The 12,402-nt window shown below is 37.0% G+C and overlaps 1 protein-coding gene across 1 annotated transcript in view; it reads left to right on the forward strand.

Annotated features, from left to right (window-relative positions):
- PARPBP (PARP1 binding protein) overlaps positions 1 to 12,402 on the forward strand; it is a gene marked incomplete at both ends in the record, with an annotated part of 40,208 nt that overhangs the window by 3,896 nt on the left and 23,910 nt on the right. The window contains 4 exons of the mRNA XM_082280016.1: positions 2,998 to 3,228; positions 4,124 to 4,231; positions 5,668 to 5,838; positions 9,239 to 9,393. Of these exons, the coding sequence (XP_082136142.1) occupies positions 2,998 to 3,228; positions 4,124 to 4,231; positions 5,668 to 5,838; positions 9,239 to 9,393 (665 nt within the window). The remainder of the gene's footprint in view (positions 1 to 2,997; positions 3,229 to 4,123; positions 4,232 to 5,667; positions 5,839 to 9,238; positions 9,394 to 12,402) is intronic.

Raw genomic sequence — 12,402 nt, forward strand, 5'->3', positions numbered from 1 at the left:
ATACTGAGGCTGTTCTACTGTCTTTCCTGTACACTATATAATCAAAAAGTAACTATGAGTTAGTTTCATGTATTTTTGTTTTGCTCAACTGGAGTTGTTTTAACTGTGTTAAAACTCTTGCTACTTCAGTCTTGATGCTTCTTCCCTACCTTATCAATAGGACTTCTCCCTCACACCCCTCTCTTTGTAGTATTGCAGGTGTCTGTTTTGAGGGATAGAAAAGAGAGCAAGGATAGGATGTGTGGGGGTTTTTGGTTTGTGTGTTTTTAACCAGCAGGGTTCTAAATTTTCAATCTTGTGTTTTTATTATCACTATAATTGATAAAACACTTTAGAAATGTGCTGGTTTGTTGTTTGGATGAGTAAAATTTTTACTTTGCTTATTCTGTGATTCTGCTGTTGCAGCTACTGTTCTACTGACCCATACATACATTAGCTCTCTAGTGCTCCTTAAACAGAGCATACCTCTGCTCTCTTGGGCCCTGGTACTTCTTCCTTTGACACCCCCCCTCACCCACCCAAAGAAAAAGGGGTTCAGTACCCGTGCCATTGTCATTTTATTTATTACTATTTTATACTATTATCATTTCTCTAAGCTTGGGCTGTCAGCCTGTAACTTCACTGTTTCTGCACATTGCAACCCAACAGCTATCAGATGTCCACACACTTGTGTTCACATGAACCAGTTTCTCAGTCTGTACACAGCACTATCAACACAATGTGAAACTTACTGAAAATGCTGTATTATCCTACTTCAGTGTGCTTTATGTACCACACTTTAGGAACTCCTTTGCTGTGTGAGATTGTAGGCAAACAACGAAGGCTGAGCAGGACTAGGGGTGACAAGAGTGCAGAATTGCCCAACTCAAGGACAAAGCCAGAAAACAATACTGCAGTCTAGGACTGTGCCTGAAAAGACCAGAATTAGACGCAATGCAGGGTTGGTGGTTAAGCAGAGCAGTCTTTTACACCATATTCCAAAAAGGGTTTATGAGCATTTGTTTGGGGAAGGTGGAAGCCAACATGTTGATGCTGAAATGCACAACTTTGATTTTTAAAATAATTTGCTGTCAAAATAGAAATTGATTTGCTATGTAGCTAGCACTAGAAAATCTGCAATACCTACAAAATAGTAAAAAATGGTGTCTTTAAGCATGGAATATTGGTACTGGATTTCAGACATTCTAAGACAAGAGTCCCAAGGAAACTTAATATACTGCACTACCAGGAAGTAAAGATGCTTTATAATACCTTATTGGTTCTATTCCTATGAAATAAAATACTTGTTCTGCCTATAATAGAATGGAAACATGTGACTTTTTGAACTTCCTTAAGCTATTAAGCTATTAGACAAATGCTTACTGCAAAACACCATAGTATTTTTAAAGTTAATTTTAAAACCAGAGACTTGACAAATTGACTGTGTAAGTAATGGAATATGCCATCACAGTGAATGCCTGATCACAAAGGTTAATATCTGGGAATGCAGTATTTGGATTTAAAATATTTTTGCAGCACTAATATAAACTTTGCTAATCTCTGCAGGCCCTTGATCTGGTGAGGAAAGGTTTTGATTTATTAGATACCTTATGAAGTTGTACTTTAACTTGGTATCCTGAAGGATTTTGATCCAAAATAAAGTGAGAAAACAACTTTTTTTTCCCCCCCATCTACTGCTGCTTTGATCTGTTTAAATTAGGTTATAATATGAATATATGTTTAATTTTTTGAGGGGCTGAAATGAAAATCAGGTGCTTTTCAGAAAAAATGTTCTGGTGATATGTAGAATAACATGTAAGCTCACAGTGCTGATTTATCATAACCCATGCACAAATTAAAAGGCAAAAGAGTGCTCTGAAGCTAATATGCGTGAGTGTTCTTCAATTTTCACTTGTAGTTCTTTGCCTACACAATATCAAAATAGTTGACTTCCAAGATTTTGGAATTGTGTATTTAATGAGGTCTATTGAGAAAGTTGTACTAGATATGCTAGAAACCAAAGGAGGCATAATTTGGGCTGGAATAACTTAAATTATTAGAATTTCTCATGTTTTCTTATTTCATGTTGTGTTCTGTTGCTAATGGTGTTTATAAGTAATTTGCTTAGTGTGGAAATGTCATGAAACAGAATTAAATCCTTGCTCTAGACAGAAGCCATCTGCCATTATGGACAGTGCAAAGCAAGGCTTGTTACTTGGTCACAGGGCATTTATATCATGTTTCATGGTAAATTACAACTCTTTTTCCTTTTTTTTTTTTTTTTTTTTTGCTTCCATACATTGGAACATTGGGGAATGCTTTCGATACCAGTAGTGTGGACAGAAGTTTAAAGAGCAGGGTGTGGACAAAAGTGAGGAGTCAAATAGTGAAAGAGAAGGTGGTAAGAGCAAGTAGTTGGAGGAGAAGGAAGAGGGGCACATAGAACATAATCTAATAATTTTGAGAGGATGAGTGTAGTCTACACTGTATAGTCAATGTTAGTTATAGTACTAGTAACAGAGGGGTGTGCATGGCTTTAATGTATTTATTAGAACTATGTAGCAACACTGTCAATGTTAGGCTAAAGTATAACTATTAAAATAAGAAAGAAAAGCTTTTTTTAGTTGACATATGTTTTCCCAGTTCACTGCTTGAAGCAAGGTAAGGGAACCATATTTTCTGCCTTTGGGAAGTAAATGTCTGCCATGCTGAAAACTATTTCTGCAAATGAAGAACTTTATCCAAGAAGCAGTCATGCAACACTCAGAGTATTTTGTCATGAGTAAAGTTTGATATACATGCCTGGTATTTTAAAGATCAAGAGCAAATACTGACAGAATACAACAGAATTAACTGTAAATGCAAAGCAGTAGAAGAACTTCAACTATAAGTAAGACTTTGAGATAAATTTAAATTATAATAGATTTTCAAATATATATGTAGCTTGTTTTAAATTTATTTTCAAAGCTATGCTGAATATGGAACATAATATTTTTTTGCTTATTTTGGTTCTGTTAGCACCATGGAGACTTCACAGTATCACTTAGTGATGTGTTGGAAACTTGGAAGTATTTATTACATGACAAACTAGGATTATCATATGAAAACATGAAAGAACCTGAAAATTATGCTGATGTGAAAAAAGCCTATCATGCCTTCTTAGCAAGAAGCAATATGTTCGATTTAATCGACATATGTCAGAAGTGCTATAGTCTTGGACTTTTACCTGAAGATGAAAGCATATCCCCTGTAAGTATTATGTTTGTTTGACCTCTTATATTGTTTTGACATTTTTTGTTCCAGTTATGGATTTATGACACTTCTGATTATATGCAGGAGCTCTGGGTTATTCAGAAGTTACTTTTTTCTTTAGGGGAAGCCCTTGAGTTTAAATTACTAAATGTTGTTAAGAAATCTTAAATTCACTCAAAAATTATTTCTCTGTTATTCCGCTGGATAGTGCAGTCCCACAACTCTGATTCAACTGATGAATAAATCACTCCTTGCCATAAATTGAATTGGAAAATAACCTGTAGAGATTTAATAAAACTGGGAAAAAGCTTAGTAATTAACATGTCATGGAGTTTTGGTTGTATGTTGATATGCAGCCAAAATATTTTTAATGATTACCATTCTGAAAATACCATGCTTTTTAAACAAAAACTTCTGTACAATACATGTATTTGCATGTTAGATTTTGTTTTTAGAAGTTCCAGTTCAGCCACTCAGTCACAGCTCTGTTGTAGCTTATTGCAGGTCTTTTGTTAGTCTGGGGTTTTTTAATGTGTTTTTCTTTTCCTCTCCCTTTTCGTGGGAAAGACAGGGAACCTGGGTCAGTTAATGAGCTCTTTCTAAGCTTGGCATAACATATTAAATGTTCTCCAGAGCATAAGCAGAGGCTTTTAGTGCAAGTGTATAACATAACTGTTTGAGATAATTTCTAAGTTAATTTGAATCTTACACCTCATTTCTCTACTAGAACAGTTCTACTTTTAAAGACTAAAATTAAAAGTAGGTTTTGAGGGCTGTGCTAACCTCAAACACTAGCAAAGTGGCAGAGAGGTAGGTTTACACCAGGTTTTAAAACCATTTTTGCTTTCTAGTCATCTGCATATTTAAGTTTATTCTGATCTTTTTATTAAAGGTTCAACTGTTGGAATTTATTTCTGGTGTATTGAATGCACAAGAAAATAATGGTTCTGTTCTTTCTACTCCTACACAAATCAACAGACAGGGCCAGGAGCATATGAAGGTAAAAATTATTTTTGTCTCTTGTAATGTTCTGTATCTATTGAAAAGATGAAATATAACATAGTTTTATTTTCCGATTGTTGTTACTCAGTTGTGACTGGGTTAAAAAAAAATAAACCCTGCATATTCAAACTTTGTATCTCTTGAGTATATTGTAGGTGTGTATGGGGCTCTGTGCTGAAGTTTCTGTTCTGGAAGACAGTCCAGAATGGCAGACACTTGATGTAGGATAAATTTTTCTGCAAGTACACCATCACTCAAACATTGTCTGGACTAAGCATTAAATAAGTGAAGCAATCTTTCATATGGATGGCATCTGAATAGCCACTGTATTGGTAGCTGTAGCAAAGCAAACAAGGCTTGACTGTCCCAATAGAGGACTTAAGGACTCTCTAGAAGGGTTGCTTCTTTCCCTTTACCCTTTCAACCACCAAAATAAGAATCTCTGAATGTTCTCTAACAGTGTTTGAAATGCTGGAGCTTTAGTCATTTCCAAACTTGCTTTTCTCTTAATAAATGGCAATTTCAAATCAATATTTGGGTATAACACAGAATATTTCTGAACAAGAAGATATGTTCTGAACTGAGGTTCTCCCCCTAAATAGCACTTCTACCACTACCACAATGGCTTTCTTGCTGCTCTGACTTGTGCAGTAAAAATATACTTTGCTCTTTTTTCCTTTCCTGAGGACTGTTTTTGCAGCCTGTCAATGGTACATGTTTGATTTTGTTACTACTTCTTGTTGTATACATTCTGTGGTATAAGAAGATATTCCATAGCAGATAAAAGTTTTCTTGTTATATGTTCTTTTGTTAATGGCCTTTTTTTTTTTTTCCTTTGTTTGTTGCAAAACTGCAGATTCTTCTGTTCTGGGACTATTGTTCTCACAGGGTCCAGAACAGTGCTGCAATATTAGTGATTACAATATTATATTTTGGTTGTATGGGTGGGGCTGGGTCACAATTTATGTTCAAACTCATTCAGTGGAGTTTCTTTGATTGAAATCCCCTGTATGCCAAGAGAAAAAGATTACTGAATCTGTGGCAGAGCTGGCAAGTAGTTTAAAATCTTAGTCTTTTGGAAGTTAATGGCAAATTCTTACATGGTTTAATGGTGCTAGTATTTGCCTTGAGATAGAAAAGGAATGTCTGTGAGGAGGTTTCTAAATAGATATTTATAACCAATTTTAATGACTAGAGATCCAACCCTCAAACACCTTATGAATATTCAAGTACCATATGTACAATTCTAACTTATTTATCGTGTTTGTTTTCATCAAGACTTCCAGAACCCTCATGCATTAAGTAGCATTTTGAGTTGATGCAAGGTGAATTCTTACTCTTCCAAAAATTACATCAGTACATATCTAATTAAAATAAAATGGAACATAATTTAGCAATGGGTTTACCAATTTGTGTGATGTTTTTCCCATGCAGGTGACAATCCTGGCAAAGAAGTCTGTCTGTTCATATTTAAGCCTTTTGGTGAATTCTAAGGATGATCTGGCATTGGCTCATATTCTAAATGTTCCTGACAGAGGACTTGGTAGAGAAGCCTTCACTAACCTGAAACATCTCTCACAGGAGAGAAAAATGTCCATTTTCCTGGTATGTGTGTCAAATGAAACTTCTTGGAGGTCAATGAAGTAGCTCTCTAAACAGCGACTGTGGCTTTAATCTAATATTCAACACTGATGTTTGCAAGCCAAGTCAAATAGCACCATGGACATCATTTTAAAGCTAAAAAGACAATAGATTCTGTGGGAAAAAATGGGTGCTTGTTTGGTCATGAGATCTCAAGATGGACAGAAAAAATAGTCTGTGTGTGTATACATCTGGAGTTCTAAAATGGGATTTTGGAAAGAAGACATCGAGACTGTTCATCCAAAACAGTGACTGAAGTCCTGAAAAGGTTTGCTGTCTTAAACCTGAATATAAGATAGGCTTTTATTACTGCTTCTAAAATTCTGAAATCGTGGTTAATCGTGTCAAGTGAGGTTGTGAGTATGCATATAAAATAAAATAGGCAAAAGAAGGAAGATGTTTCTGCTTACCAAATACCTCTAAAAGCAATTGTACTGGGTTAACCCTGCCCAGATGCCCACCAAAGCCATTCTATCACTCACTTCCACAGCTGGTCAGAGGGGAGAAAATATAACAAAATGATCATGGGCCCAGATAAAGATGGGGGAAGTTTGCTCAACAGTATTGTCGCAGGCAAAACAGACATGACTTAGGAAAAATTAATTTAGTGTTTTGCCAATCAAATCAAGCTTGAGTAATGAGAAATAAAACCCATTCTTAAAACACCTTTCACCCATTCCTCCCTTCTTCCTGGACTTAACTTTACTCCTGATTTGTTCTATCCCCTGTCCCACAGTAGCTTGGGGATGGGGAGCCAGGGTTGCACTCAGATCACCACACACTTTCTCTGCTGCCCCTTCCTCTGTAAGGGTAGGGCTGCTCAGACTCTTTCCCTGCTCCAGCGTGGGCTCCTTCCCATCAGAGACAGTCCTCCTCAAACTTCTTCCCATGGGCTGCATTTCATTGCAAACTGCTCCACTGTGGGTCCCTTCCAAGGTGTGCAGTGCTTCAGGAACTGACTGCTCTAGCATGAAGCCCCTACAGGCTCCCAAGTCCTGCCAACAAACCTACTTCAGCAGGAGTTCCTCTCTCCACAGGTCCTGCCAGGAGCCTGCTGCAGCATGGGCTTCCTGCGGGTCATATCCTCCTTCAGGTATCCACCTGTTCCAGCATGGAGGCTGTGGAATAGGCTCCTCCACAGCCTGCAGGTGGATCTCTGCTTTCTTGTGGACATCCATGGGCTGCAGAGGCACAGCTGCCTCTCCATCGTCTTCACCACAGGCTGCAGGGGAATCACAGCTATGGTTTCTGGGGTACCTTTCCCCCTTTCTTCACTGACCTCGGTGACTGCAGAGTTGTTTCTCTCACTTGTTTTCAATCTCTTCAGCAGCTGTTGGGCAGGTTTTGGTTTGTTTTTTCTTTCACAAATACGTTATCCCAGGGGCTCTACCGTGGTTGCTGATGGGCTCAGCCTTGGCCAGCAGTGGGTCTGTCTTGAAGGTGCCTGGCATTGGCTCTAGCAGGCATAGGGAAAGCTTGTAGCAGCTTCTCACAGCAGCAACCCCTCTATCTCCTGTGCCTACCAAAACCTGACCCAATATAGAAATGAGGTTGAATTCATTCAATATAACAGTATGGTATTAACATTAACAAAACCAAGCTGTTAACTATGCATTACAACATGTTTCAGTTCTAAAGTGCTGTAAATATTTTGGTTAAATAATAAAGTAGCATTTTTATGTGTTTGTCAAACCTTGGACATCTGGAACCTAAAGTATTTCTGTGTAGAAATTTCTTTTCTTAGAGCAAGCTGGTGAAAAAACCCTGCCTTTGAAATGTAGGGTAGAACAGAAGCCAAAATTTGTAAGGGCATTATTGCATTTTTTTTTCTCAGATTTGACTCAGAATTTGGGGAAGGTGATACTTTCATGTCACCTGCAGCTTGATCAGTGTTGAAATTCTCTCTTTGAGACTGATGTGGGATATCCCAGCTCATTTTACTCTGAGGCAGAGCTGGACAAAAACCCCACCAGACAGGGGCATAGTCTTTCTCAATGCCTTTGTGTAGGAATTAAAAAAGCTACAGCATCCACGTCCAGTGCTCCTGGTTGCTAAGTAGTCTAGTTTGGTATGTGAGGTGCATTTATACTTGCAGTACTTGTTGTCAGCACAGAGCCATCTCAAAAATAGTCAAAATAAGGTAAATAAGAATTCTTTGTCCACAGAACCACTGTAGTCCCTCATATTCAAAATAGTCATTAAATTTTGTGTGCAGTGTAACCTCAGTACAGACAACAGCAGTCCAAGTTAAAAACAGTATGGGTATGTAGTCACTGAAGCAGCTGCATTCTCAAACTTTTATGGTTGAATAAATATGGAAAATTTGTGAAGTCTTGTTTTCAGGTTTAATTATTTTAGTTCCTAACGCTCTGTTGTTTTTTGTATAAAAATATATATGTTTTTTGTGTGGACTGGATTTACCATCTTCACAGTTGCCAGAGGGGAAACTTCTTTACCGTGTAAAGAAGGCATCTTTTCTGGCATCTGTGTTTTGTAGAAATCTTGAAAAGTGGAGTATTTTCCATTGGGAAGGCAAGGTCCTATGAACTGTGTACTTGATCCATAGGAACTCTTTAGCACAAAGACAAGAATACTGGCAGGTTTACTTTCTGTGCTAGAGTAATTCCAGTTTTACTCTTTCCTGTCCTAAGAGCTTTATGATTTAGCTCTGTAGTCTGAAATGAAAATTTATGTGTAGATTTAATGTTACTGCATCTGTGTCAAGTGCATTGGATTGTTACCCTTACTTTCACCCTGTTGCCTTAAAATTTTGTACTCCAAGGTATACTTTTGGCAGATCTTTTCAATGTCTTGCAGCATATCAAAATGTATGGACACTTTCAGAATGACAGAAGCCTTAGCTGTCATCATTTTTGATAAGATTTGAGTACACATTATTTGCATCTCTGAAAACTGTTATAATGCTGAAGTGAACTTCTACATGCTTATGTTAAAATTGTTCTTGGGTCACAGGCAGCCCTCTGAATACGAAAATAGGTTTTGTGAGGCCAGCAGGAGCATTTAAACAGCCACAACAATAAGAGTTCTGTACCCTGTTTTAATAAGTTTTTTGTCCTAAGCTTTCAAAAGGCTGATGTAAATATCAAATTAGCTGAGTCATTTTTACTTTGGCTTGTGTTCTTTTTTTAATATTACTGTACTGTTTAAGTATTGATCTTGCAAATATTTATGGTGAGATGTACAAAGCTTGCAATTAAGAGGCATTGTTTGATTTCAGGTAAGTTATTTCTGCCATCAGCTAGCTGTTACACAGTTTGCAGACCTGTAGGAGAGACTTACTTTCAACATGTGTACAGTTCATGAATGTCTACAGTTTGATATTTCTGAATATTTCTCCTAATAGATGGCAACATCTTTTATCCGGACCATGGAACTTGGAGGAAGAGACTCTGCATCTTCTTTGTATGATCCTTTAAGAGCCCATGTAAAAGGGCTTTCCAGCTTTGTTAATTTTATTGACAAGCTGCAAGAAATTGTTGGTGAAATCTTAAATACAAGGTAATAGATTTTCTGTTACATTTTTGTCTTGATGAGCACCTCCTTTTCTTTTGCTTGTGTTCCAATGAGGAGGAACAAAAGAAATTTAAATAATTGACTTACTAAAGATAAGTGTTTAAAAATTAAACCTTATTTGGAAATACAATTGAAGAACAATTGGGGTAAGCTTATGAATTTTTGGAGGGATTTTTTTGTATTCAATTTTACCAAATTACATATGTATGGTGGTTTGGTTACTTGCCTGGTTGTAAATGAAGTTACAAAGAATTCCACCTTGTGAAGTCTGGTAAGTACATAAACTGATATGTGCTTTACTTCTTGCTAGTTAATTGCTTCCTTTTGGTCATATTCTGTTTACCCTTATGTAAAGGAGTCTTTATTGCTGCTAACAAATGACAGTGTTGGTTATTTAGCCCTTTCTTTCTTTCATTTTAGCTATATAAGTGAGGCATAAGAATTATTTCTTAGGGAGGCTCTGGTGGAGTCACTGATTTTGAACATTTTGGAAGAACTGAAGGTAGTCTTTTGGGCAGGCTTATAAATGTGTGATTAATTAGAGAAGTGTAAATGTAACACAGGGATTTGAATTGGTAAGTGCTGGCATTATTACTGAGGGAAGAGCTATTTTCTTAAGCTTCATAGAAGTTAATAATTTTTTCATTTATAATCAGTAATTTTTCCATACAGTTCTTTGGCAAATCAGCTGTAATAGTTCTGTCCTTGATATTAAAGAATTTTTTTTTTAAGTTTAAATTGAATCTAATCCTCACAGTGGAAAACAAAATGTTACAAGTAAGCTTTATTTAAGTTAATGTTCAGTTTCCATTGAAGCTGGAAGCGGGAAATGTTTCTGAAGTTGTTTTGCAGTTTTGTCTTTTTTATTCTGCTTCTTTGTTCTTTCATTTCAACATCCTGGATGCCAGAGACATACTGTCTGTGCTGGTGATTAAAGAAAACTATTAGCTCAACTTATGTAGTATATGCTCTTTTTCGTTGTTTAAATTGTATCTGGCACTATATATTGATAAAAAATGAGAAATGGAAAAATAGTTATGTGCATGAACTTTTTAGTATGGAAAAAACACTTTTTCAGGTAAATACAGTCCAGAGAAGTGTAACATGAGATGCTGTCTCTTGTTAATTACCCCTCTGTCTAAAAGAGAGGATGTCTAAATGTGAGAAAATTTGGATAGTTGCTGGGAGTTACCAGTTTCTCACTGGGTGAATTCTCTAGAGCTTGGAAATGCTTTTTAGCATTCAGATATTTATTGTGTAGCTTTCCCTGCTGCACCTGCTGTTCCATTTATTTTGGGATATAAATCTTGTTAATGTCAGATACTGGCATGTGCATTAAGTTGGCTGTATGCATTTAAGTATCACTGTTTGTCTTGCTGATCAGCAGTGGAAGGTGGCTGTACTGTGGTGTTTATAGTACCTCTCATACTCCATATGGGCTTTATACCTTCACAATGTAAAATATGGTTTTTATGTATGTGTCTATAGATGTTTTCAAGTGTTTGGTATGTCACATGGATGACGACTGTCTCTGTGTCCTACCTGTCATGTGGCAGTTGTTGAGAGTTCCAGAGGATGCAGTTCTATGCAAAAAAATTTTCTCTAGTTCTGTTACTGCTGTAAACTAAATACCAGAGGGGGAAAAAGGCAGCAGTGCAGCAGAAGCTTGACTTGCTTCATCTGTAGAAGCCCACTGAGAAATCAAAGAGCAAACTAGACAACCTGTCCTGCAGCATTGCTGTTTCTCTGATGCAAAGATTAGCCAACCTGCCCTAACCAGGTCTCTTTATTGGCTATGCCACAAGAAAAATGCTGTACTTTGTTATTTACTTAACAATAAGTCTGTTATTTTGGTTTGATTTTGTTTCAGTGGAGATCTTATGAAACTTGTAATTGTACAAAATACAAAGTAGCCAAATAAATGGTGGGTCATTGTGGAACACATGTTGAAAAGAGGCTTTCTTCATCTGCTTGATTCCTTTGCTTTGGGAGTCTGGAAGCCAAATTGAAGATCTTGGACAGTGGTGGGAAGTGCTTAATAATATTCTGAACTTAATAGGAGATGTTGCTTAACCAAGTATCTGCTATCCTACGGAGAATAACAAAAATGTCTTTTTCATCTCCCCATCATTCAGCTAAGAAAGTGAATTATTTTAGTGAGGAGCTACTTCACTAAACTACTTCACTAAGAAAGTGAAGTAGATTAGATGGACAAAGGGAAATCTGTAAGTGGAAATTTAATGAAACCGATGGTTTGTTTCAAATATGGCACTCCTGATAGCAGGAGAAATGGAAAGACAAAATGAACTTTGGTAATTTCAAGGCGTATTCACTGAAGACTGAATGTTTTTACAAATCTCTGGCGTATTGAAATTGTTTGCCTCTCCTCACTCTCTAGATGTCTAAGACTAGAAGAAGTCACTAGTCTGTCAAGAATCAGTAGCATGAATATTCCTTAACTTTTGGAGGTGCCGTAAAAGTTGTAATGCTAAAACTACTTATAGATATGTACATACAAGACGTAGACAATGTTTATACAGTAAATGGAGAACTTCGATGTTCATTTTTGCACCTGTTTCTTGACAAGGAGCATATCAATGTTATATTTGTCAGTGAAGTAGATGATTATTATACACCTTAGGGTCTGAAAACTCTTTCCTGTTGGTATAAATGAGAAACTGCAGTGCTAATCCATCATTCTGGAAACCCTTTTCTTTTAGGCCAAGAGAACTTCTGGAAGTTACTTTTCCCAAGTTTGTTAAAAAAATGCGTGTGACTTAAAGCTGAATGACAGAAGGTCATTTGTTGTGTTGGTTACTGTGCTTGATGGCTCGTATGGGGAGGTGTGTGGGGTGTGTATCCTTACAGATACGGTTTAAAAATCCCCACCGATTCTGTAGAGTAGCAGAGTTGGGAGGTTGGCAGCGTGTTTTCCCCTCAGTTGGGCGCTGCCCTCGGAGCAGGCAGTGGCCACTGGGTGTCACCATCGCCCAG

The sequence above is a fragment of the Coloeus monedula genome, assembly GCF_965178545.1.
Source record: "Coloeus monedula genome assembly, chromosome: 4".
NCBI lineage: Eukaryota > Metazoa > Chordata > Aves > Passeriformes > Corvidae > Coloeus > Coloeus monedula.